The sequence below is a fragment of the Opisthocomus hoazin genome, chromosome 4 (assembly GCF_030867145.1).
Source record: "Opisthocomus hoazin isolate bOpiHoa1 chromosome 4, bOpiHoa1.hap1, whole genome shotgun sequence".
In the NCBI taxonomy this organism is placed as follows: Eukaryota; Metazoa; Chordata; class Aves; order Opisthocomiformes; family Opisthocomidae; genus Opisthocomus; species Opisthocomus hoazin.
Window position 1 is genome coordinate 38,746,847 of NC_134417.1, and position 27,216 is coordinate 38,774,062.

Below are 27,216 nucleotides of genomic sequence, written 5' to 3' on the forward strand. Positions count from 1 at the left end.
CGGAGAAGAAAAAAGCTTCTTGATGCTTCTGCCATTCACATGGAGTGAGAGCTACAAACTGTTTAAGTTGCTCTCTGCAGCTCATCACTTTGTCACCTGAACATCTCAAAAAAGTGGTTACTAAATTTAAGATTCCTCTGGATGCGAACATATTGGTGCAACTGAGACTTCAGTTTCTATTTTTGCACATTTTCCTTCCCTGTAAATGATGACTCTCAGCAGACAAATGCATGCTTTGATAAAGTATTTTTTGTACTGCCTGCTACTCTGTCAATGAAGAAAATGCTTATCTCTGAATGCTCCAGGGATGTTAATTCCTTTCTGAAAATCACTGACTAGATTTTCTGAATATCTAGGTTTGCATATGTTCCTGGGTGTACTGTTTAAAATGCTTCCTTTGCTTTAATTTCATCTCTCTGGACCTCTGGCTAAGAAGTGAGCTGCCTTTTTTCCAGTCTTAAGTATTTTTTCCCCTTGTTTGCAAGAGACCTATCTTTCTGCTTCATCATGTCTTGTGAGAGGCCGTTGAATTCCTCTTTATTGTCATACAAACTGTAGTCCCAGTGATTTATTGTGGTGAAATCACATGTGCATCTTCTTTGGCGAGTAACATCCATCTCATTAGAAGGAATTTTTTTACTATTAAGTAGATGATTATAAAACTTCCAACCATTGTCCTTTTATACAATGTTTCTACCAGAGTGATTTGTCTTGAAAATATTGCAGCCAGAACTATCTGACTGTACAAAACCCCTTGGGGATGTGATTTGGATAAAATATCACAAATAAGCTTTCAGTTTGTAGCCTAACAGTCAGGTCATTTAAATTATGTTGCAGTCAAAGAGTACCAGTTCACAAAGGGTGGAACAATTCATGGAAATACTACAACGATTCCTCTCCTGCATAGTTAAATGTGGGGAAAAAAATAGAATATCCCTGTAAGTACATCATTATCCAGTTCAGACTCTAAAAGGCATATGGAGGTGTTGAAATGCTATGTTGATGTTTTGTGGATAAAAGTGTTGGGATCATCTGCGCTTCGGATGTCTGGGGGCAGTCTGCTAAGTCAGACAAGGAGAACACCGTGCTGATCGGGAGCGCCGCTCCCCTAAGGCTTGTCAGCACGGATGCTCAAGGCTGCTGCTTGCTGGTGAAAAGCTGGGCGTTGCTCTTGCTTTTGGGCAGCTGAAGTTGGTCACCTACTGCACAATGTTTAGAAAGTCAAGTTGAACATGCAGGCAGCATTCTTCTGTGGCAAATGTGTGTCTTCAATGCTTGTTTGAACGTGTGGTTATTTTGTTAACTGGCACGTAAAGGAAGGCTGTCTTTATCTAGCACTGCCTCACACTTGCATACAAACCTTCCCCACTGTCCTTTTGTTTTGACCTTCCTTCTATTGGTAGTTGCAATACTACTGGTCATGTAACAGCTATTTGAGGATCTGTATTTATTGATAATGTTTAATACTGCCAATGACAATATAATTCCCATCCATTTAGTGGATACTGTTTGCAGACTACAGTCTTCAGAAGTATGAGTTTATTGCTGAAATGGTTTCGTCTGAACAAAGAGCCATGCCCAAGTGTGAAGCATGTGCTCTGCGCTGTGTGCCAGGCATTGTCTGACCCTTTGCTCTGCCTCTGCGCTTGCTGGAGAGCTGAGTGTTAGTTGTACGCCCACCAACAGAGACAGACTCTGGTACATCTTGGTTGTGTGAAAAATACGTAATTTTAAGTTTTCAGTCTTTTACTTTGGAATCTCATTCAGGCTGTTCCTCCCTCGGTTGAGGGGCCGTTGCTTTCTCTCTCCTGGCGTCTCTGTATCTGCAGGAAAGGCATGGGTGAGAGAGAGGCCTTTCCTAGCCTAAATGAGCAGACTTCAGCCTGTTCAGACCACGCACTTCTGAGTGATCAGGACAAGAAAACAGAGGCTGCTGGCATCTCTCTGCATCAGGCTCTGCATCTGCATTCTCTGCAGGAGAATGGAAGTAAACTTGTGCCCTCAGTCTGGATAATTTCCTCAACAACAACAGCAACAATAGTAGTAAGAACAGTGCCAGTGTAAGAATCAGGTGAATTTTAAGTGGCTATGAAATGAAGGGTTTGGGGCATTTGGTTAGACTTAGGCAGATGCGTTAGAAACTGCTTCAGAGTTTCTCTTGAACTGTTCCCTTCAGGTGTGCATTGCTTGCGTGTTGATCCATGTCTAGGGTAGTCTTCACATCCCAAATACTGTTGCCTGAAAGACAGGTGTGAAATTTAGTGTGGGATAACGGCTTGCTTGACATTTTCACTCTGTTTGGATATATTTCTAGGGCTGAAGAAACATGGCTGATCCAAAACCTGATGACAGTGGACACCCCTCTTCTTATCTGTATCCTGCTGTCATTTGGTGCAGGAGTATTATTTCTGGCTGTGTCACATTTTTCTAGTCTGCTTGGATGCAGGCTAAGACAGCTCTACCCCCTGAATGCTTTAGGAGCAGGGAGGCTGTAGGGATGTGTTGTTCAGTGTATGCCTGGAGCAGTGAGGATGGCTCCCTACTTGGAAGCTAAGGACAACATTATGAGAAGGAATTTGAAACAAAGTTCAAAGTAAGGGGAAAAGGAAAGCTGTTTGGGAGAGGATGGGGGGCATGTCCTATGCATGTTGTCATTTGCTAGGGCAATTTTTTTTTATACTTCCATTACTCTTAAGAATTTTCTCTGCAAGCAAAGTTCATGAATCGTTTTCTTCTCGTAATTACTGGTAGAGAAGGCAAAGAAACACATTCCTCTTGCAATGGCTTTTTGTTATTATTTAGTAAGTTCTTCGGTTTCTCCATGTGGTGCCTCCCCCCAGCCTGCGAAGCAGTACTATAGCTAGTAGTTTAACAAGCACTTCCAGATGTGCTGATTTCTGCTGAGCATTTTCGGGCCTGCTTTTTGTGTGCTGTCTGAGTGGGCGACAAAGGGATGCACTGGGTGACTCAGGGTGTGTAACCTCTCCATTAGCACAGCCAGCTGCTACTCTCATTTTAGCTCACGGGATACCGCTGCCCGATTTTAATTCCTTCTCGCTCTTCTCTGCTTCACATCTGCCTTCAGCCCTATGAGGGCACAACTCTTGCATCATGAGTACGTATGTGCCACTTAGGATGAAAATCTGTTACGAAATGACTTCTGACATTTACTTGCTTTGTCTGTTACTGGCTGGGTAACTTGCCTGGTCTGCTGGCTGGCGGTCGTCTTGCAGGGATGACCAGAAATTTCTCGGAGGGAGCTGTTGTCGAAGCTTTTAGGCATTTAACTTTAGTATGGAAAAGGAATAGTCATCAGAAAAATCAAGCACTTCATCTGACCTCATCAAATCCATGCCAGAATTTTATTTTGATTGTGTGAAGTTGGGTAGGCAGATCCCCGGAAACGTTGCTAGCTAAATGTGCTTTAAAGCTGCTGGACAAATATTTGAAGGCATTACCTGCAAGAGTTAATTTGCTAGCAAAAATTTGCCTCCCGATCTCCTACTGGAGTGAGCAGGAGGAGCTTACACCACTAGCAGTGCTAAGTTTGGCCAGTTATCTCCCCACCCTGGTTGCGTTTTGGAAGCAATGAAGCTGTGTGGGGGGGGGGGAAACCTTACTCATGGTATTTCAGTTTTTCCACTGATGTGACATCATTGGATATAACATAGAAACAAGTTGTCAAAATAAAGGGGAGGCGGAGGGGAGGACAGGAACTGTGCTGCTTGATTGAAAACATCCACTGCCGTTTTGGAGAGACAGTAGCTGGAATCACTTTGCTCAGAGGCCTGGTGCAGGGCTCATGGTGGGATGCATCTCCGTGCCTGCGGCGAGGAATTGTTCAGTGTCAGTAATACGTTGCGATTCCTTCAGAGAGCCTCCGAGCCTCCCCTGCAAGCTCTGCAGCCCTGCCTGCTTTTGGTGCTCCTCTTTCAAAGAGGGCTGCATCTCCCTGCAGGGCTTCTTGCCTCTGCCCACGCAGGGCCTGGGTTTGCTAACGGGTCTTCTTGTCTTTATGCTTGGGATGCTGCTGCAGATCTCGGCATGTGTGCGTGCATGTGAGGTCTTGAAAGCCGAAGGGACACAACTGGGGCTGGGTGTGGGATGTGCACAGTTTAAAAAAGAAAAAAAGTGAAGAAAGAGACCGTTGGGATTTTAAACAGGCTAAACTCCGTGTTTCTATTTAGGTGGTGCTCTTTAGTGCGACTGAGCAAACACGACTTCAGTGAGAGCTTTTGGTGCTGAACCTGTCAGAGTTTGAAAGGCTTTCAAAGCATTATCCTATTAAGCAAGTTATTCTGCCAAAAGCAAGCAAAAAAAGTTCAGGTGGAGCCCTGTGATGATAGTTAGACTGATTCCTCAGCTGTGGCTTTTCTTACTGCCTAGGGTATGTCTCTGGTTGCTTTGAGTGAACTTGTGAGTGAGCTTTTCATCAGAATGCAGCACACTGCAAATGGAAGGGAAGTTGGTTTGAATTACGTGAATTATGAATGTTCACAAAGACTTTTGCACCAAGTTTTACATTATCATTAAATAAATTCTTTGAAGTAGTGAAATTGTGGTGGAGAAATGAGTGGAGATGATAGCATTGGCAGCAGTGTTAATTTAGAGAGATTAGGATTTTCACTGATTAAAAAAAATCACCACCACCACTAAACCAAATAAAAGCAGAACAAAACCCAGCAAAGATCCATTGCTGAAAGTTGGTATAGAAGACCTCAGTCCAGGAATGTGTTACATTTACATTGATTGTTTATAAAATTCTGGCTTAAAAAAGGTTTACATTTATGGGGAGCATAGTATCTGTCTGGCATCAATCATTTAGGACTTAAAACATAAATAAAAGGCAAAGCAATAATTTGGCAAGCACCCTACATATGTAACAAATCAGCACAGGAGCTGGTGCTGGCTGTTGTTTATGAAGATTATCAACTAGTTAAGCCAATTATAGTGAGCCAGTCTCATGGTATTCCCATTACTGCCGGAATAACAGCTGAAATCAATACAGGCTGTGGTCTGTGATGAGTAAGAGGACCTCAGAGCCAGTGTTTCCCTTGTCTGTAGACAGCAGTGTAGAACGAGCCTTCATGCTCCTGGTGCAGTTTCGTTGCTCCTGTTGTTGTTGCGTTTACCGACAAGAAAGGTATCGGCAGCTTGGGTTATTCGATCACCGTACAACTACTTCAGGTAACAAAGAAGTTTTCTTTTGAACACAGATACATGCAGTTGCAAACCAACTGACTGTGTTGTTACCTATCCTGTAGAGCAGCAGGAAACAGGATTTAGAGAGATACAGCTCATTAGTCTCTGGGTATGTCTTCTATAAACTGCCAGGGATGCATAACATTGACCTCTAGTTCAGGTCTAAATGCTAAAATGACTGCAAATCAACAAAAGTAATTGTCAGGAAGTGCCACATCCTGATGGTTTGTGCTCTTCTAGAAGGAAAACAAAGCTTGAGGCTGCTGCTGTTGTTGTTTGTGTTGTGTTTGTGCGGTGTTTTTGCTTTTTCTGTTAGCAACATAGTTTAGGCATCTTTTTCCTTTTTTTTTTTTTTTATCAAGTGTGTGTGTATTTTTACACATGATTTCCTATGGGAAAGGATGGGCTGGGGAATGTAGCAACACAAAACCTGGGAGTGCGTTAGTAATTAGATTTGGATTTGGTTTTGTGCAGCCACAGGAAACTTAATGATTGATTGAGGGCCTGCAAGGGTTGACCTTTCTTCAAGTACACATGCCCTGGGGGCAACAGGATCCATTGGTAGGTGGCTAGAAAATAACTATTGTTCACTGACATCCTTTGTTTTCTTCTTCCTTTTTAAAACAGGTTTGAATTATAACTTGACTGCTGATGTGGCAAAGAAGGAAAAGAGCCAGCAACCCAGAGTTTACTTTGTGACTTCTGGAGAGACAGTGGGGCAGATCACAGAGAAGTTACAACTGTCATACATGCAGGAAAAGTGCGAGCATTACCTAGCATATGTCAAGGTCAGTTCATTCCTGTTCTTACTTACGTTGGCCTGACTGCAGTTCCACTGTTGGTTTTTTTTTAAATATTCAACCAATTAAAGCGGTGCTGCTTGGCTTCAGATGTTCCTTATTTTCCTGACAGGTGGATGAACATTTTTGGGTGGAAGCTCAGAACTCTTTGCTTGGCATGATTTGTCAGTCTGAGCACCATTGGGCCTTCAAGACCTGGTGCCAGGAATATGTGTTTTATTTACTTTTGATCAGGCGCATTTGCAGGACATTTCTTTCTTCTTTTGGCTTGGTTTGTTGCAACACTTGTTATACTCAAAATAAGGGGGCAAGGTCTTGCTTTGGCAGGAGGAGCAGGTTTAGTGTTTAGTTTTGTGTAAGGTCTGACTGCACAAGAGGCTGGTGATGCAATCTGCATGGTAATGGCAGGATAAGGTGGGGTCCGTCCTGAAGCAAATGGGCTCTTGGGTTTGAAGAACAACCTGGATTTAAATTTTACATGTGTCATGGCCTTAAGGATACAGAGAGCGCTTTCCGGACATGCTGGGATGTAGAGAGGGTCTGTTCTTCCTGCGACAAACTTTTTCCAGGGTCTGCCAGGACTGTAGTTATCTTCGCTTGCCAGCTGTTGTTGAAGAAATGTCACCCAGGTGCCATTCCATTTGCAAAGTAAGCAGAATAGTTTTCTTAGCTGAGAAATGTATATAACAGGTTTGAAAATTATATAGGAAGGAGAGTTCCTTTTTAAACCCTGTATGTCTCAGAAGCACCAATCTATATCGCCAGTCTAGAGGGCAGTGTGAGGCAGTATGGTTGTGTGACTGAGTTGCATATCCTCCTTAGTGAAGGACATATTCCCATAGTATGACCTAAATTCAGTGGATATCGCTTGGCACTGTCTTGTTTTGTGAATCCAGCAGGTCTAGATATCCCTAAATGTATAAACTTTCCAGGAAGTTTCTTTGCACCTGAAAACTGTGAGAACGGGAGATAAAATTCATCCTTTGACTTTATCAACATTTTATGCATGGGTGTTGACAGAAAATAAAATCAAGAAAGGGACCACCAAGGAGGAAACAATGTCCTGTTAAGTTGTGTGGATCTCTGGGAAGAGACTGATATCGTCCGTGTTTTTTGTTCCTTTACTTCCTCCCGTGGAAAAGCTCGTTAAATAAAATGTAGACATATGAGATTACTATTACTTAGAAAATGTGGCTGTGAGTTTGCTAATTCTGGTCTTTCTCAAATGAGCACATCTGGTTAGGCTTTAATGTATTTAGTTCAGATGAAAAGGAACATGTCCTTTTCTATCTTCACCCTAGACCTATTTCTTTCACATTAGTCCTGCTGTAGTTTTTGGGTACTCTGCAGAATTTCCTAAAGGGCAACATATGCCCAGAAAACTATTTTAGTTATTGTAGCATTTCTAGGTGATGTTCGGAATGCGAAGGTGAGAACTGTTTTTCTGGATAATATCTGGGAAATTTGACTTTCACGGGCAAGACAAACGTTTAAACATGTTTAAAAATAACAATAACTTAAAGCAAAACAGCTGGTTAACAAACAAGGCTGGTGACTGTGTGATGTGAGCAACTATTTTTCACAGTTGGAAGAATAGCAGGAAGTGTCGTTTGTTCATGTAAGGGAGAATGCGAAGTAGCGGAGAAAGATAATCCCTGTGCTTTCATGGGAAAGGTGATCTGATCCACGAGGCTACATGACACTAGAAACATCAAAGTGAGCCCCGCAGACTCTGGAGGGGTGGAAATGGGGTCGTGATCTTTCGCTGCTATCCTGAAGCAACAGCTAGTAAAACAAAAACCCTGAAAAACAAAAAAGACTCCCCAAACTCCAACCGGAAGTCTCCTTGATTGCATAGTTTTGTGATGGAATGGGTGATAGAAGATGAGGTCTTAAAATATATGAAGTATTTCACTTAGGCTTTCCTCTTTCTTTCTATGTACTGTGTGCTTGATGAGTCTACCTCCATGGAAATAGAGCTGTCTGCAGTTGCATCCTTCATCTGTTCACTTTGTTCATTTGAAGCCCCGGTGACACATAGGTTTATGCGGTAAGATGAGGATGTCAGTTCTGGACTGCCTGTGATCAAGGATAGAGAAGCTGTTTGGACTTGTGCGTGACCTCGTGTGCCAGCTTGACAAAGGCTACGAGGTAAACAAGGTGTCCAGCTGAAATGGGACGCAGCAGAGCTCTGTAGGTTGCGTTAGTTAAAGGAAAGCCTGTGCCAGGCCTTGCTGGATGCTGTTGTCTTCCCAACGTAGTTGGAGTATGCTGGAGGCATTAAACAGAAGGACTGAGAAAATTCATGGAAAAACTAGACCTATATAAGCTCGCTGCGATTTCTCTTGACAGGTTTGATCTCAAGAGACCCCAATGAAGCTGAGCACTGAAAGAGTTTCAGGCAGCAAATAAACTGACAGGGGTAACTGTTGTTTTTTAGTTGATAAGTCTCAGTGTTTTGAGCTTGACTCCTTTCCTATTTGTGCTCCCTTCTCAGTACAGGAGCCACTGTTCCTATAGCTGCTAATGAATCTGAGTGTTAAAGTCTGTCTTCCCTCGTAACTGCGTGACTGAGACAAATGGATCTCAGAAGGTTTGTAGAATATGTGTAGATCAGAACTTGATCTTGTACAAGGTAGGCTTGCTGAATTGCGGTTCAAGTGGGTAGAATTGTGGTAATTCATGAGAAAATATGTTTTTCTGGTTGAGAACAGAGAATGAAATGGAAATGCCTTGGGATTTTAAAATGCTTTGTTTGGTTTTGCAGTGAGCACGGGGAAATAGAGGAGAAGATGCAGTTTTCTGATCCTTTTTCTTTCTGTTTTCCCCTCTTTCCTCTTGAACCTGTTTTATGATTTCTCATTAAGAAACTTTAATTCTCTAGTATACCTAGATAGTAATTCCAATACTCGCAGCACCTCAGGTGTCATCTGCAAAAGCTGCATTTGTTTTAATTGAAACAAACTTTGGAGGTTTGACTGATACATTCAGCAGAAAATGGAGAGCTGGTGCAAGTGGCTGTGAATGGAGAAGTTCAGGAGCACCGCGGGTGCTCTGGTGGCAGTGCGCAGCTGATCCCCGCCGCCTCTTGGGAGGTGCTTCGCTGCCGGATTGTTCCTCCTCCAGCACTCTGGGGATGATGGTGCAGCTGCTACAGACCACCTCTCCTTCAGCAGTGATAAAACTACTAACAGCAGATAAATGTTACATGGTAGCTGTCTGTCAATTTAGCTGGAGAAAGTGAAGCAAAAGTTTAAATCTGATGAGTTTTTTTTTTTTTTGAGGGATTTGTTTTTTGACAGAAGGAATGGCAGCCATAAATGTGACAAAATGGAACGTGATAGTAAGAGGAGAAGCAGCATAGGTTGCAGAAGGGGGTAGAAACAGAAAAGATGAAGAAAATAAATGGGTTTGGAGGCTTTACAAATGGCTTCTTAATCTTAATATATGGGCCTGCAGCTGAAATGTGGAGTTTTCTCTTGGGAACTGCACTCATTTGATTGTACCCAGAAGACTTGAGCTGTGTAAGACATGTGTGATCAGGGCATTGATGCTGAGGAAACACTGTTTCCCCTTTCCAATAACTGCCCTGGTTGTTTTCTGCTTATGTGAGCTCCCCTGATATTTGGGATAGATTCACCTGTGCACAGGACAAGAGAATTTGATGCAGACGGCAAAGCACATTGTGCTTGCAGATTTATGCAGGGTCAGATCTCGTCTTTCTTGATGTAACACAAGGATGTAGTAGTGATGATGGTGAATGCCCCTTGTACAGTTCCTGCATCTATTAAAGAAGCATAGTCTGGTTTCTTACCCCACCGTGGGCCAGCCAGCTGGTCTGCCTGTTGCTCCCAGTCACTGCTGTCTTTGTGCAGAGTGAAGGTTGCAATAGCTTCAAACACCATCAACAGTCCTGGCACATGATTAAACTAGACACAGCATTTATATTTTTCAGAGATCTTTATCTTGGTGGCTGTCTGGTTGTTTTAAGCAGTCTCATGTTGTTCATTGTGTTAACTCTTAATGGATCCGGCTGTAGCTGGTAGGGTGGGTGGGGCTGAGAAGCAGCAGAGGAGTGGTGGCAGCAAGGGCTTTTCATAATGGCATGTGGCTGAGGAGCTCGTGCTGTGTTTGTACGGAGACATTGGGAATAAAGTGCCGCCTTTTCAACAGAAATTGCACAGCTATGTTTTGTTTGCTGCTGAATTCTGTAGCCAAACAATTGCCTTTTTATGTTTCTGGCCTTTACCATGCATCGCTGCTACCTTGGGTCTCTGAAGGTACTCTGGGCTGCTGACCTTGCACAGCTTTGTCCCTAGTGCTCACCAACTTCAGTAGCTGTTTGTGATTGTGATCACTTCTCCCTCTGCAGCTGTTTGATCTTGTCTGAGGGGGATGTGTACATTGAAGTCTTTTATTCTTAATCCATAGTAAAATGTTTTTTTTCTAGAGTTTGGGTAGCAAAAGCATTCAGTCTCGCCATAACATGTGATGTGGAGATGGTATCTCTTCTGAAAGCTGCCTGCCTGTGAATTAGCATCTCTATATTAAGATATGGCTGGTGGTGTTGAGTCTAAAGAGAGACAGAAAAAGACACTGAAGAGCTTATTATGAAGGGTTTTTTGGGGAGTTTGCTTTGTTTTTTGAAATGGGGCTGGTTTCTCCCATACTGTCAATACAGAGCCTTTTGGAGGGAGGTTATTGGCAGAGCTTGCTGCTGAAGCACCCAAATTAGGTTTGGTGGCTTTAGGCTGAGCCTGGTTGCTCACATTTGGCAAGGGCTTTCCTGGGATGCTGGTGCTACAAGTGACGTGTCGTGTATTGAACGTGGACGATAACCACTGCTTTGAGGAGGAAGAGGTGAAAACGAGTCCCTCAGTGAGTGCAGCTCCTCTCGGTAGTGACCCATCTGGTCCTGTTCACCCCTCCGTGGGAGAGGAGAGAAATCGGAGCAAGTCAGGTGATAACACTTGGACCAGACACTGCTTTCACAGCAGCAACAGCTATGAAAACTTAGTCATGGTTGTCTAGAGTTTCACAGGGTCTGGACCACTGGGCAGACAAAGGGAGCGGTGACCTGTTCCAGCCTGCAGCAGGAAGTTTATCGTCGCTGCAAGAAAGATGAAAGCTGCTGTGTAGTTGTGCCAGGAATGATGACTGCAGTGAGATTCAGTGCTAACACCAAAAGCAGAGTTGATATCTTTGGGTTTGTTCCTTTTGGTTGTTTTATAGAAGTTTTTTTTCTTTGCGCTTTTGCTGAGCCAACTGGAGAAACTGTCAGGCTGAGCCAGATGCAGTCATAGCATATGTTCAGCCATAAAGGGCTGTGGGATAGGTTGGGTGATCACGAAGCACAGAGGTTTATTTACAGAAGCATACTTTCCTGAGCAATTCTGTTTTCCAAAACTGCGCAAAGTGTGCTCGTAATCTATTAGCACAGCCTGCCTCCCCTCCAGCAGAGCAAAATAAATAAAATCTTAGTAAAATAAATAGAGTGTTTGTTGTTACCTTCCTCTTTTGCAAAGTGATGAGTCCTCTCCTTTTGGATATACTCCGTCCGGCATTGAGTAGACCTGATGCTTCACCTTGAAAAACAAGCCAGGGAGAAGAGAAGCTGCGCGTTTTTTTTCCTGAGCAGCTCATATGGGCAAGGGAAGAACAGTGGTTAGCTCAATAATTCTGGATTCCTTTTCATTGCCTCTTAAATACAGGGAGGTAGACATACCAGAAAGACTATTAGGAGTTGGTGGGAAGACTGACATCTTTGAGCTGAGCGCTAACTGTATCAACATTTAAATACTGTTAATGACCATGGAGTTGTCCTTGGCAAGAAAGATTGTCTTTCAAGGATGAGTGTATACCCCTTTGAAACTGTCTTGCACAATGTGTCTAAAAGGAAGCTACCAAAATGCCTGGCACTAGCATCCTTTCGGAGAGGACCTGTGCTGCAAGTAGTTAAAATGCTGTGTGATCTGCTAGGGTTGGTAGTGCAGCTGCATGGGAGAGAAAATTGTAACAGATACGGTGCTGTTAACTGTTGGGGAGCTTTTTGCTGCTGGTAGGGCTGTTTGGTAACCCAAAGGGTCTTGCGTCCTGAGGCCAGTGGGAGATTTTTGGCTATAAGCTGAAGGCAAAGATTTTGTCCAGATGCCCTCCTCTGCCCATCTTCCCAGGTTTTTAAAGAAATCACTTTGATTTCCCCTCGCACTGATAGATGATATAACTGGGTGGCAGATGTCTCCTGTCTCCTGCCTTCTGGTTGGAGAGTGTCTTTGAGTGTTTTCTGCTTTGTGTGAAGCTTGTCCATTGTAAAAACAATGAAACAGAAAGCCCCATCCTATTTCAAGTTTTAGCAGGGTAGCTAAGATTACTTTAGTTCACTGTTGCTCTTCAACTTTTGCCAGCATCTATGAAAAAGGCCAAGCGTGGTGTTTATGGCCCAGGCAGAAACTTGGTTGTTCAGGGGGAACTGCTGTCAGATCAAGTGCCTGGTTAATGACATTCATGAATCCAAATAGAGAGATTTTATGCTCCCCAAATGAAATAAATACCATCTTGAGGGGTACGCAGTCAGTAGACTTGCAGCAGAGTGGCTGCTGAAATTCTGCTTTGCCTGCCTTCTATTTCTTTTTGCCTGCCTTTTTTAAACTAGTGTTCCCTGCTAAACCCTGAAGGGTTCCAAATCTTTAATCTTGAGCCCTTTGATAAACTTGTCCCTTTTATATGTTCTGTAATAGGAAAGAAATATGATTTATTTTTCAAGTAGAGTTCCTAATTTTTTGACAAAGTTGAGAATTACTTTCATGGCATGTCAAGTCTTAATGAATCGTAGCACTTCGCTGCTGCTCTTGGATATCCAGTAGCAGGTAGACGCCTGACTTTACTGTCTGTCCACTGATGCATTTCTGTCTGATGCAGTAGTTCCTCAGAAAGAGATTTCATTTACAGATTAAACCTTTTGGAGACCCAGGAGGGGCAGAATTAGGCCTGGATGGAGCAGGGCAGTTTTTAGGGAGAAGGATACCAGAGCCTATGGTTTGGAGAGGCCATCCATGGGTCTTTTGCCTGAGAGGAGTCATTGCGTTTCCCAGTGATGGCACTTCTAGGAAGTGAATGGCGAAACAGAGATAAAAGAGGTGCTGCACTTTGTGCTAGGAAAAGTAATTTCAAAAGGCAGATAATGATGGATAGGAATATTTTTGCTTTCTCTGGCACTCCTGGTTAACCAAAGAGCTTGTTTTCTCAGGTGGAAAGAAGCAACAAAGAAGGCAACGCTACTGTTTTAGAAACTTTCTGAGCCTGTTTTTTGTACAGAGCGATATAAACTAAACACATGATGGCAAATTGTGCTGTAAAAGTTTATTAGTACTTCTTTGGGACAAATTTACACTTAAGGGGAATACACTTAACGCTAGAGTCTTGCTGCAGAAAATTACAATAGGGAACAGCTTGTTTGTCTTAGTGGTTTTCCTGTTTATAACACATGGAGGAATATCAGTCCATGCGGTAATCTCGGATGCACACATATACACGGCTGGCTTACCCTGTCCAAACTGGGGAGTACCTAAAATTATCACCCCGTCATTTTGCTACCCTTGGGAAGGAATGAGCAAGGCACTTCACTGGGAAACACTGGAGGCAACTTCCAACAGAGAACTCCTCTCTAGGCTAAAAAGAAAACAATTTATTTTGCTGGGTGTGGCTTCTGAGTATGTTCCAAACCTATAACCTCCTCGTAGTCAGACCAGACTGGAGTCTCCTGGGAGATTCTTACAGATGCTGCGCTTGGTTTGGTTTGGATGGCAACACGTAATGCTAATCCAGTGCCCTAATTCATACCAAAAGTGCCTGACAATATGTTTGAAGGAATGTGGAAGTAATAGGTTTCAGGCATAGAGCTTTTCTGGCAGAAAATGCTTTTTCTCCCTTTCTTCCCCACTACGTAACTTCAGTTATGGAACTGAATTAATGTTGAACTCCTGAGGAAAGGCCCGTACCCTGTGCTATTACCCTCACCTCTAAGGTGCCCACCAGAGTTACCGTGTGCAATGGGGTAGTTACAGATGGTATAGTTGTGCTGGTGATCAAAAGTTACATCCTGGTTACAGGCTTCTGGTTTGTTGTGTAGTTCTCATTATCGATTCCCCTTGTAGAGCTCTGTGACCTCTCCTGGAGTCCCAGTTATTTTAGAGAATGTTTATTATTCCGTGCCTGGAACCGGCATGTTGTCCTACACTAGCTGTGCTCCTCCAGCGGTTTGAAATAGGTAGTTATCTTGGAGTTAAAATCGTTTTCCACTCACCTACAATGTCTTTGACCTGATGGCATATGCTTAAGCTTGTTTCCTCGCATTATATACAAGATGTTCTTACGGATTTGGTACATCAGGCAAATGAGCTTGCGCGTCTCCACTTCAGTGTGCTGTGATTTTACAATGACATTTTCTCCCATCAAATGTTTCTGGCCACTGTGCTTGCTTTAAGTGGTCATTTTTGCTTTTAAAAACAAATCATCTTTGAAAATAAGCATACTTTTGAAAGCTGTTCTCAAAGCAGTGATCTAGTCAAATTTTAGGAATATGTGCAATGTAATTTTGAGAGTTCATTTCTTCGTTGGAGTCCTCTGACTGGCTCATAGTGTAATGTGCCATTTGTTTTCAGCTGGTGTTAAAATTTGTATTGCTGCATGTGAAGTACACAGCTTTAAAGGAACCATTTTCGCAAGGGGACATTGCGAAGGCTGTGTGTAACACAAATAACTGATTGATTCTTAAGCAAGAACTCAGGGAGTGACACTGAGCACCAGAGAGGTTTCTCTGATCAGATTTCCAACAAGAAGATAACGTAGCAACTGCAGTGTTTCACAGAAAATTTAATCAGAGGATCTTCTGGTCTGCCTTTATTGTGAAGTTGTTGACTACTTTTTCTGCCTAAGTCGTACCTGTTGGCGTGTTTGATTTCTCATACGTAACACGAGCAGTTTCCTGTAAATAAAGTCCTCCTTGAAATTACTTGTGAGCATTTATTTTCGCTGTGAAAAACTGAAAAATGCTTAATAATGAATGGCTTTTGCATGCTTGTTATGCGAGCTGGATTATTTTCTTGCCATCTTGTTGTTCTATTTTTAATCTCCATTGGTGCATAGGCTTTAAGGCATTGAGTATGTTTTACTCTGTCATATGTGAATGTGCCTAATGCCATGAGGGTAGGACTGGGTGATAGCCTGACTGTAATAACAAATAATAATGAAAAGGAAGAGAATCCTGCAATAGCTTACATTACTCTTTGTTGTCCTGGGGGAAGACCAAGGTGTGGTGTTAAATTCTAGAGACTGAAATGTGAAGAGTTAGCTGTAAATCTAAGGGAATCTAGTGTGAGAGTAAAGTAAATTTACTACTTCCTTCTCTTGGCACACACACTGCATCACTTAAGACTTCATTAGATGACAAAATAAGTTAAAAATACAACTAGTTAAAGTTGTTGTGACTTAGTAATTTTCATCCAGTTAGCCGACACACAGTGAGCATCTCATTTGGCAAGACTGACTAGAAGGGAACTGACATTAATGTTGCTTTGGTGAGAAGAAAAGAGTGTAAAAATAGAAACAACTAACAAAATGTAAGTTATAACAGAGTATGTGTTGTATAAATTTATACCATCTTTCACATATTTTTGACCTGCTAGGATATAGAAAGCACCAAGTAAAATGTACCATTAGCCATGAAAAAGGGGTTTTGGTGAAGTCCAAGTGTACAGGGGCAATGGTGTGATGGAAAGGCTTTTTAAATCCCTTCCATGTAAGAAACTAAACTCTGTCACTCTTCATGCAGATTTGGTTCATGTGCTCTTGCTCTGGGAGCTAGAAAAGATGCAAAAATTGAAGAGCCAGAAACTTCATCGTGCTCCAAGGAGAAAAAAAAAAAACAACAAAAGACAAAACCAAAAAAAACCACCCCAACAAAAAGTGTTGAAATCTATGTAAAGTTTTTACCCTCTTGCATCTCCTCCTTTCACTGGGGACAGGCAATGGATCATGGATGCTTTGAGAACTGACTGGGTAGCTGAGGTTTGCTGTAAGATATCTTGAAAGTTTTTAGAAAGCGTTGAGGTTTTCAGTCCTTAATAATAATAAAAAAGAAGCAAGTGTTCCTGCAAGTGCAGAACTAGCAACAGTGTTGGAGTGGCACAACCTGTAAACTTTTGATTTTTTTGCCCTTCAAGCTCTGCTCTGTCTTTCAGGTACAAAGTCTTTGAGACCAGAGTGAAAAATTGTAAAGCAGAACCTTATTTGTTATTGTTTTCTCATAAGGATTTTCTTTATTCAGAGAAAAGAGGTGGTTTCATGCAACTGTAATACCTATAAACTACTCCTTTTAAATGACTGAGCAGATCACTGAGTGGTTCTGAATCTCTGTCCTGGTTATGTGCCACTGGGGGCAACGGTTGCTTCATGCCCTGGTAGGGTACAAAAGCCTGACAAATTCATGTGGTAACAAACCCAATTTTGTATGAATAATACTACCCCTGTGAAAGTGAGTGAGTCCAGTTCCCAGCTGTGGTGCGTGACCCCCTGCCCCAGAAGCAGCTTGCCCGGGAAAGTCTGCTGGTTTGCCCCATTCGGTGGGCTCAGCAGTTCACAGAGAAGAGGAGGCTTGAGCCCTCCAGCTGGGATTGGCAACCCACGAGCTCCCTGGGCCTTGGAGATGTCGGTGGGGGCCCTGGCTCATGCAAGCATTCAGCCCGTCCACTGCTTGATTGCAAGAAGGGAGCTGGAGGAGGTGGTTTCCATTTTCTAGTGTCACCCAGGGGATCATTTCCATGAAAGTTGCCCCTGTCCACTCTCGAACTGCAGCAGCAAAAATTATGAGCTGGCTTTGAGAGACTGAGACCTGGTGCACAGCCAGATTCGGGAGCCCAGTCCATGGTCTTCAAGGGAGAGCCGTGGATGTTGTCTACCTAGACTTCAGCAAGGCTTTCGACACGGTCTCCCATAATATCCTCCTAGGGAAGCTCGGGAAGTGTGGGCTGGATGAGTGGTCGGTGAGGTGGATTGAGAACTGACTGAATGGCAGAACTCGGAGGGCTGTCGTCAGTGGCGCTGAGTCTAGTTGGAGGCCTGTAACTAGTGGTGTCCCCCAGGGGTCAGTACTGGGCCCAGCCTTGTTTAACTTCTTCATCAATGACCTGGATGAAAAGTTAGAACGTACCCTCAGCAAGTTTGCTGATGACACCAAACTGGGAGGTGTGGTAGATACACCAGAAGGCTGTGCTGCCATTCAGCGTGACCTGGATAGGCTGGAAAGTTGGGCAGAGAGGAACCTGATGAGGTTCAACAAAGGCAAATGCAGGGTCCTGCACCTGGGGAGGAACAACCCCATGCACCAGTACAGGCTTGGGGTGGACCTGCTGGAGAGCAGCTCTGCGGAGAGGGACCTGGATGTCCTGGTGGACGACAGGTTAACCATGAGCCAGCAGTGTGCCCTGGCTGCCAAGAAAGCCAATGGGATCCTGGGGTGCATTAGGAGGAGTGTGGCTAGCAGGTCGAGGGAGGTTCTCCTTCCCCTCTACACTGCCCTGGTGAGGCCTCATCTGGAGTACTGTGTCCAGTTCTGAGTTCCCCAGTTCAAGAAAGATGAAGAGCTACTGGAGAGAGTCCAGCAGAGGGCTACAAGGATGGTGAGGGGACTGGAGCATCTCCCCTACGAGGAGAGGCTGAGGGAGCTGGGCTTGTTCAGCCTGAAGAAGAGAAGGCTGAGAGGGGACCTAATATATACTTACAAATATCTGAAGGGTGGGTGTCAGGAGGATGGGGCCAGACTCTTTTCAGTGGTGCCCAGCGACAGGACAAGGGGCAATGGGCACAAACTGAAGCAGAGGAAGTTCCAGCTGAACATGAGGAAGAACTTCTTCACTCTGAGGGTGATAGAGCCCTGGCACAGGCTGCCCAGGGAGGTTGTGGAGTCTCCTTCTCTGGAGATATTCGAGACCCGCCTGGACAAGGTCCTGTGCAGCCTGCTGTAGGTGACCCTGCTTCGGCAGGAGGGTTGGAGTAGATGATCCACAGAGGTCCCTTCCAACCCCGACCATTCTGTGATTCTGTGATTCTGTCTGTGCCAAGACAGCACAAGCACTGCAACCCTGGCGGTAGAAATCTAGGGGTGTGAGGATCTCGCCTGGAGGCCAGAGCAGACTGGTCTTGTGAGACAGCATTTTAAAAGCCTGTCCTGAACCCATTAAACGTTTCTGCTGTGGGAGAATAGGTGAGTGTTTAAGCCTGTTGGGACAGTGCTTCCACCTCTGGTATTTCCATTCCTCCTAAATGCACTGGGGCAGGTTGTGCTGCCTGTATCTCTGCTTGACAGATGCGTGTTTAGTCAGTTGTGGCAAAGTGCATCCCTGAAATGGAAATACTGCGTGAGACTGTCCTGTGACACTGTAGCCATTGCAAGCAATAAATATTGTCCAAAGGGCTGGTTTTTATTTGTCCCTTCCAAGAACTTGGACAAATCCCAGAATTTATTTTTGAACTTTATAGAAGTGACTTAAATATTTGTGATGGCTCATTTTTCTTTCCTTACTATTTTGGGAACAGTCTTAATTTTGCCCTACGTTGTTTCTGTTGGTCTTTTTTGACATTGTTTCTGTCTCCCTTCTGTAAGAAAATGATCTAATGTCCTGTGTTGGCTGAAGGCCGGTGGGTTCAACACGAGGTTGCTTGCTTCAGGGAACGAGCAGAATGTATTTACAGGGCTTGTGCCATGTCACCCTCCTACCCAAAAAGACAGCTATCTAAAAATCTAACATTTCTTACTGCATAATCTGTATGTATCTTCTGGTGTTTTAACACTGCCTTTTTTGTCTTGAAAGGAATATTTCTGAGTGCGGCTCTGAAGAGCTGCATGGTGGGCAGCCAGCTTAACACTTCATACTTATCTATGATTACTATTAATCTCTTATAAGCGTTTCACTTGTGTCTATGCCTAATTCTTTAACGCAGTGTTTCTTATGTTGTCAGTCTTGAAAATGTTGCAAAGGCCATGAAGGTAAAATACTATTTAAGAAGGTTCTGTAGATCTCTTCGTATTGCTTTTCTGACTGCCAGTACCATTTGGGAGCCACTGCTCCTGCCTATGCCGGAGGCACAGAAACCGCCACGATTCCTTGTTGACTTCATCCCACAAAGTCAATGGGATTATTAAAATGCAGCAACACATCAACCTTTCATGATGATACCTCTTAAGACCTATTTGTCTCTTTAGTTACTGGTTCCATCAGTCCCGGATTTTGGATTGCGAGCTGCTGGGATCAGGAACAGCCTTTGGTACAGACCCTGGTATAAACAGCAGCAGTGTTCGTGGTTATAAACAGCCAGGGAGGCAGTCACCGTGATGGATGAGGAACTTGTAAGGTCTGGATGTTTGAGGGGTTGGTTTCTTAAAACAGACATCCCTAGAATAATCCAAAAGAGTATATAAGCTGTCTAAATCTTTTGATAAAGCAAAGTTTGGGCTGGAGGTCCCATGAGAGGAGGTTTTCCTCTCTTACACATCCCAGTTCTGGCTTGTCTGTAGATGCTTTGTAGGGGCATGTCTGGGAACATATGTACTCTTAACCGTCTAATTCCAGTCAGAACCAGAAAGAAAAGAAATGTTAGAAATCATTAGTAGCTTATTAAGAAAAAGCATAAAACTCCAAAGCGTGAAAAGGCTCATGTAAAGCTTTAGTATATGTATTTTATTTTTTATATAGCTGCAGTCTTTGCCATCTGAACAGTGCAATTTTTGCTGGTGGCCGAGAAGCAGGAAATGAAATTAGTAGGTGTGAAGAAGAATCGAAGAGCATCAGTGATAGATACATATATATATATATCTGTCTCATATACTTCTAATGACAATATGCAAGGACTGTTTAAATGAATTTAGAATATGATGATGTGTTTCTAATTGTCTTACTTCTCTCATTTTCCTCTTCAGCTTAAATTCCCTCTCCCCCCCCCCCCCCCCAAATTCTCTGTGTGCAGATTTGGAGAACTTCTTGGAGATCTGTGTTACATGTGAGGTGGAGGGAAATCTAGTCAGCCAGATAAATGCTAATGCTTTGCAATGTATTTCGCAAAGGACTTGTTACAAAATATAATAGACTGATACCTGGGAATCTTCTTCACAACAAAACTGATGTTGTCTAGTGTGTTGGTTTTCCTACTACGAAATCTTTTCTTGTTCTGCTGAACGCATTTCTCCAGTGCCAGGCTGGATGATAGGTGCAGGCCACAAGACAAGCGTCGTGTAGCAGTTTTCCTTTGCCAGCAGCTCAGCATTATCCAGGAAGAGCTTGATTTATGATCCGTGGAGAGTATGGCATGTAGGTTAGCTTAAATGGCCAAGAAGCATACTGCCAAACTTACATTCCACCTAGGAGCTCATGGGTCTATGCTGGACCTACGGCTGACTCTAGGCTTTGGCAGGGGAATTTAGCGCACCTCTTCTGCAAACTGCTGCTTCTCTTTTCAAACCTTTTTTGTCAGCTGATAGCTGTCAAAACTGTGCATCTGTAACTACAGGTTGCAGTGTTTCAGATGAATGTGCTAATTTCCTTAATGAGTATTTAGTTGATAATAACATCGTTAAGGAGAGGTATGATCAGGTTTTGCTTGTTTGTGTACCATGTGCAATTGTGAACAGATTGAATATTCTCATTCGGCTTTGTCCTCACCATTTGATCTGTGCTCCACTCTCAGTACAATTTTTCCTTGTGAGGTGTTGCGAGAAGTTTTTTTTATGGATGCATACTGCTGAATCTGGGTATGAAAGACAGGACTACATCAAGCTGTGGGCTGCAAATTATTATCTTATGTATACAGTAAACACAGATGATGGAAGTCTTGACCCATGAGATTGCTTCACTAGACAGATGGATGAAACTAACTAAAAATATGCAAGTTTTTCATGCCCTTAGGAAAGGCCTTTGGGTCATAAAGTGTCTATACCAACAAATCTTGATTTTTACTGTTATCACCACTAATTTACTAATATTTTGACTAATATTTAGAACTTTTTAGTATGCATTTTCAGCTTATCCTTCACTTTATACAGACCCCACATTTCTGAATAATGACCTGGAATACACTCCAGTTATTTGCATAACTAAGCTTTCTGTTGTTCCCTTTTTTCTTGCCTTGGAGCAGTCCTCCTCATATGAAGAGAGATGGAGTGATGCTGGGTTTTATGTTAATTGTGCTTGTAGAAACCACCCCTTATCAAAATTTGTGTGAAAAAGAAAGCCTGTTTAGAAGGAAGCTTAGAAGACATCTTCTCTAGGGAAAGAAAAACAGTAAGGGTGTATTATAGTAACATCTATAAATTCCCAACAAGACACGAACATTTACTGTGCTAGTCATGAACAAAAGCATGTTTAGGAACAGTCCTTTACCCTTTGGATGTGATAGTCTGTCAGGACCGTTCTTAGCCTCTCTACTTGAGAATCGCCGCTGGGTAATTCAAGGGAGGAGAAGTCACTGAAGGGAGTGAGAGATGACTGCAGCTCTTGCATACAGTGCATTATATTGTGTACTTATAATTTATATATTTATCACATCCAAAATGTGTTTTAAAGGAGGAGTTTATGAGAGTAGTTAACTAGTAGTGAAAGTGTATAACAGAGATGGCGACAAAGATAAACCACATCGGGGAGATCAGAAGGAGCAAATCTCTTCAAAAAACCAAACCCAAACAAGAAAGGCTGGAAGTCACAGAGTTCCTATACAGACGGGAAGATAAAAACCTGTTGTACTGTGGATTGCTTTTTGAAAACCAGGTACTGTAGACCCTGAAAACAATCAAAGCAGCACAGACTGTGCAAGTACTTGGCCCTGGTGTTGTAAGAGCTTGTGTAATGTGTGAAGTAGGTGCATGAAGTATAGATGCTCCCAGCTGGCACAGGAGAGGTGCCTCTGGTGTTGCTCTTCCTTTTGGTTACATAATGTGCTCAGACCCAACCAGTTTCAAGTTTCTGTTTATCTGAGGGGCTTAGAGCACTTCTAAAAGTTTAAAAAAAAAAAAAAAGAAAAAAGAAGTAAAAGTTTTTCTTCTCCCAAGTGACTAGCGATAGGACAAGAGGAAATAGCCTCAAGCTGCGTCAGGGGAGGTTTAGATTGGATATTAGGAAAAATTTATTTACTGAAAGAGTGGTGAAGCTTTGGACCAGGCTGCCCAGGGAGGTGGTTGAGTCCCCATCCCTGGAGGTGTTCAAAAAATGTGTAGATGTGGCACTTTGGGACATGGTTTAGCAGGTGTGGTGGTGTTGGGGTGACGGTTGGACTTGATGATCTTAAAGGTCTTTTCCAAGCTTAATGATTCTGTGATGATTCTTATCTCGATAGATCTCTTTCAAGCCTGGGTTTTATGAATGCAATTGCAAGGGGTAAAGGGATAAATACCCATGATTGTTACCAGCCATTGCTTGGGGGACTGTGGCGCTAAGCCATACCCCCTAGAAGTGTGTACCACAACAGGCAAAAACAATGTACCAGGCCCTTTCCTAGAGAGCCAATGGTGAGGAAGAAGGCGAGTGTGGCACTGAGTGTCAGCTCTGCCCTTCAGTGAGAGGGCAGCTGCGGAGTTTACTGCACAGCCTGTTGTAGCTAGGTAATACGGGTGGATAAATTTTGTTTAATCAGATAAATCTGTACTACAGCTGATTGAAACTTTGTTGTCTTCTGTGAGCTTTTATTTGTGACTTAAAAGAAAGATGTATTTGTGTTTTAGTGTTGCCTTTGCAAATGGATCTTTTCAGTAGAGAATCTTCAGTTTTTTGTTGAACCACTGCAAACAGGTGCAATTTCCCTTTCTGCATACACAAAAGTGTTTTTTTTTTCCCATGTAATCTCTTTCCCAAATAGTGCAAAGGGACTAAGCTGTGAAGCTGAGCATATTTCATTCCAGCTCAGTCATTAATGCTTGTTACCTCAGAGCCCTTTAGGCCCACTGGAAGAAATAAATGATTCTACTGCAGGGGAAGGCAGCATGACTTAAGACATTTTTGAGGAGTTTGTCTGGAACAAGATCCAACAGTGGTCACCTGAGAGGAGAAGTGACAGCAGCACTGGCGTAAATGAGCCTGATGTGCATGACTGCATGATGCTCATCTCATCGCACTTTCCATGTCTGTAGCTATTCACCTTTGGTAGCCCAGACAATTAATGGTAAGAAATAAGGATTTTTAGGGCACGATTCACTTGGTCCACTCCACAGGTGTGTTTTAGGGCAAGATAAGTCAGACTCCATTGACTAGGTCTCCACTGGCTCACAAGAAAGCCAAGGGCAACTTGCTGGAGGTAGACATCTGTATTCCAGATGTCTACATTTAGCTGAATGAATCCCACTCAATCCAGTCCAGTGCTGTCTGACATTGTTTGCAAGTTAAGAAGGAAAAATGCTCAGTCAGTAACGATGCACTGATCTGTTTCCAGTATTTTATTTATTAAGTGAATCAGATTGAATTTTAGCCAAATGACTGGAATAGAGCAGTGGTACAGTTGAAAACCCACTTTCCCCACCCTCAACTCCCCTGCCCCCCGCAGTCAAATAATAAAAAAATCAGACTCTTCAGCTGTAAATCTGAACTCAACATGGGACATAGAAGATCTAGTTGAGTGAAAAGAAATAAAAGTGAGCAGAGTACAACTGCTGTCCTGTGTTCCCGTCTTTTCTGTCTCCTAGTCATGGGTAAAAGAGACAGGAGTCTTATACATCCAAATTGCACTTATTTTCTTTGACTTCACTGAAATGTGACGGCTATCCATAATCAGAGAATTTGTATTCCTGTATTATAGCTGGGTATCCCACCTTGCTTTTAAAATGGCAACGAATGCGTGTGGGAGCTCATCATAGCCTTTCTATTAGTAGTAGTAGTTGGATCAGAGCCCTGATGAACAACCCAACAGCTGTGAAAGATGTTAGCTAAATGGTTTTAAATAGTTTATATTACTCTCACTGAAGAGCTTAGTGGTAGCGTTGTTATGGTCTACTTCTTTTTCATGTTTGACATGCCTGTAAAATTACCTTGTGTTTGAAGCCAGTCATATTTTACACCTCATCTTGCGAAAACTGAGTGGTCATAAGGGTAAAATCTGCTTTGTTGGAAAAGTTATCCATGAATTCAATAGTACAGCTCTCTTAGAATTTTTGCCATCACTCAAGAGTTTGGAGAACAGATTGTGGAGTGCAGAAGGCAGATGGCGTGGCATGGGAATGTTAATGCAAGGGGCTCACTGAGGCTTGTGTTTGGACTCTGCCAGGATCAAGTGCCATCAACTGCTGCTTCTTAGCAGTGTCCACAGCTGTATTAAACACTTCTACAAACAAACCTGTAGGAGTGCGGGCACATTAAATTCAGCTATTACTTCTGCTCTGAGCATCCAGAGATGCTTCCAGCTTGGTATGGAGAGGAGTAAATTTCTTCTGTGAAAACTCTTTTCCGTCACAGATAGGAATAAAACCTTTTATGGTTTGGGATTTTTTTGGTTGTTTTTCTTCCTTTTTTTTTTTTTTTTAATTTTTCCCCTGGGGCGTGTGTGTAGTGTAAGGCTTAGCCAAGAGGTGAAAACATGCACAAGGTGTTTTGGATTTTAATAACCGATACATAACGTGGCTTTGAGAGCTAATGGATAGATTTATTCTTGTGTCTCGATTGCTGTGTGATTAGCCGTATCTCCAGAAAGCTGCATTACACTTCCTTGGCTCCTCAAGAAATAAGGTGTTGATGAAATGTCAGTTCTCATGTTCCAGTGTTAAACATTTGAGCTGAGATTTTTTGTCAAGATTTTGCCGACTCACTTGCTTTATAGGATTTACTACTAAGATCTTTTAGATCTAGCTGACCTGCTGTGTAGATTAAAATAAATAAATAATCTTAATGAAAAATATTAGTTCCTTATAGAAAATTTAGCAGTCAGCCAGTTTGTTGTTTTTCTTCATGGAAATCTTCAATTTTCCATGGAAAGTAAACATTCTTGCAAAAAATCCAATGTTTTTCCATGGAAAGCTTTTATTTATTCTCCTATTGAATCATTGCCACCTCATTTGTTGAGCTGAAATGAGTAACTATTGAAACATCTATGTAAGACCAAAGTAATATCTGTACTGCATATGAAGGCAAAAGAACATGTGGGGCTTGTCTCTGAAAGGCTGTTGTGTTGAAGTTGTCTAAAGTGTACTGAAGTCAGTGGAAAGAGTTGTATTAATCAGAAAGGGCTTTCGCTGGGTTTTCTGACAAAGTGATGGCACTTGGTGGTGGGAAGGACAGTAATGAGAAATCATTGTCTTTCCACAGCAAACAAAACTTTTTCCTGAAAGACTGCATTTTTGCTGCTGCAGATGTATTTCAGTCTCTTTCTCAAGTTTTGTTGCCCCATAAATGAAGAAGGGACTGGGTTGCCTTTGCCATGGGGAGAGGAAGGAAAGAGAGCTGCAGTAGAGGCCTGGAGAGGAGTTGTTCTTGCTGTCAGTGGGTGAGCAAAATGATAAATAAACTGCAGCAGTGACTTCTGGTGTAGGCAAGTATGTCCCTACGACCATGGCTACTGTCCCATGCGCCCTGGTGCAAACTACAGAGCTGCAACAGTCTAGGTTTTAGGTTACCACCAATGCAAGGAGGGACCAGTCTGCTGCCCTAGTGGTTACCGATCTGCCAGTGATGAGCACCATCCCTGAGGACCCATACACTTGCGGCGCTGCACAGCTCATGTGCACTCTGAAGCTCTTCTCCCCTTCCCAGGAGAGAGCATCCCCTACCTGCGGGGCCCCTGGCAGAGGGGTCACATGGTGCCTGCGGATCACGGACCTGGCATTTCCATCACTGGGTAGCAGATGTGAAAATGACTCCTGGAAAGGTTCGCTTGACTTTGGCTGACTTCAGTCTGTCCTGTTTGCTTAACTTCATAAATGCACGGTGAGGAAGTTGTTAAAACACACTTTCTGTTTCTTTCCTTCCCAACAGTGTTCAGCTTAAAAACTTTAGAAGTGAAGAGAGGCAGAGATGGAGTTTCTCTTGTTCTGTGCCAGCTTCTTTCAAGGTGTGGCTGCCATGATAAAAAGAAATACCCTTCTGCCATTCAAGCACTGCTTTCAGTGGAAAATGATGGCGCTTTAAATATTTATTTCTGTAACCCTTTGGCTCCTGTAATGAAACTTAAAACTTTCTCCGTGTCTTTGGCTGCTGCTTTTGCTGAATTTGTATCGTGTTTGCTGCCTTAAATGAACAGTGAGGAAAAGCTCAAAGGAAACATGTGGACAGGCGAGGAATATGTCAGCAGTCAAGAAAAATCAAGCGGTTTTCCTGCAAGTGAAAGGAGATTTTAATCTGCAGGGCCTCCACTGCAGGGATTAGGTAGCAGTGACTGAGGATGAAGCGGAGCTGGTGAGGGAATGTGCCCATTCCTCCCAGTAGCAGCCTGTATTTGAGCAAAGCGTACTCTGTGTTTATATGGCCACCACCGCATGCATCAGAGGTCTAAGTTGTCACCTTGTGAATGGAAAAGTTAATCTCAGTAAGGTGATTTATTTTTAGTTAGTCTAAAAAAAAAAGTATAGTGAAGGAGAGGCTGAGTTGGCCTCACACTACACTGAATTAAAAAGTCTAAATTTGTGTGTAGCGCAAAAAATTTTGGAGTTTATTTTCAGTCTCCTTTCAATCATAAACACTGCTTCTTTTAATGTAAGAGCAATTCCTTCTCCTTTCTTAGCACTGAAACAATCTTTTGAGCTTTTCCTTTTAGACATCTCTTTCCTTCCTTTTAACTCATCAGCGTAATTAAGATGTAGGATCTTGATCCCTGACTGCATTGCAGATAAGAGATTCATTTCTTAAAAGACCCTCACAGCTTCTTCTTGGGATGCTGTTGCTGCAACACACTGCACAAGGGAGAGTTAGTTCACATCATAGAGATTATTTCCTCTAAACCTGGAAAAAATAATTGTAGTTACTGGTGGGGTGAACTTCAGATGAGCACTTCAATGTTAGTAAAGTCAAAACTTTTTGAATTACGTGTATTTACTCAAATTTCACCTTAGAATAAGTGATTTTGCATCATCCGGGATGACTGCATTCCTACTGATGAGTTTATCCTCGCTGCATCCTTGCTGACATTAGCCAGGACTTGTCTGCAGGTGAGGGAAACAGAGACTCGGTGGTCTTTTTGCTCTGCCTGCTTACCGTGC

The 27,216-nt window shown here is 42.9% G+C and overlaps 1 protein-coding gene across 1 annotated transcript in view; it reads left to right on the top strand.

The window, feature by feature from the left end:
- Nucleotides 1-27,216, top strand: part of ITGA9 (integrin subunit alpha 9) — a 233,050-nt gene that overhangs the window by 49,756 nt on the left and 156,078 nt on the right. Inside the window, exon 15 of the mRNA XM_075418633.1 lies at nt 5,830-5,990. Within this exon, the coding sequence (XP_075274748.1) occupies nt 5,830-5,990 (161 nt within the window). The remainder of the gene's footprint in view (nt 1-5,829; nt 5,991-27,216) is intronic.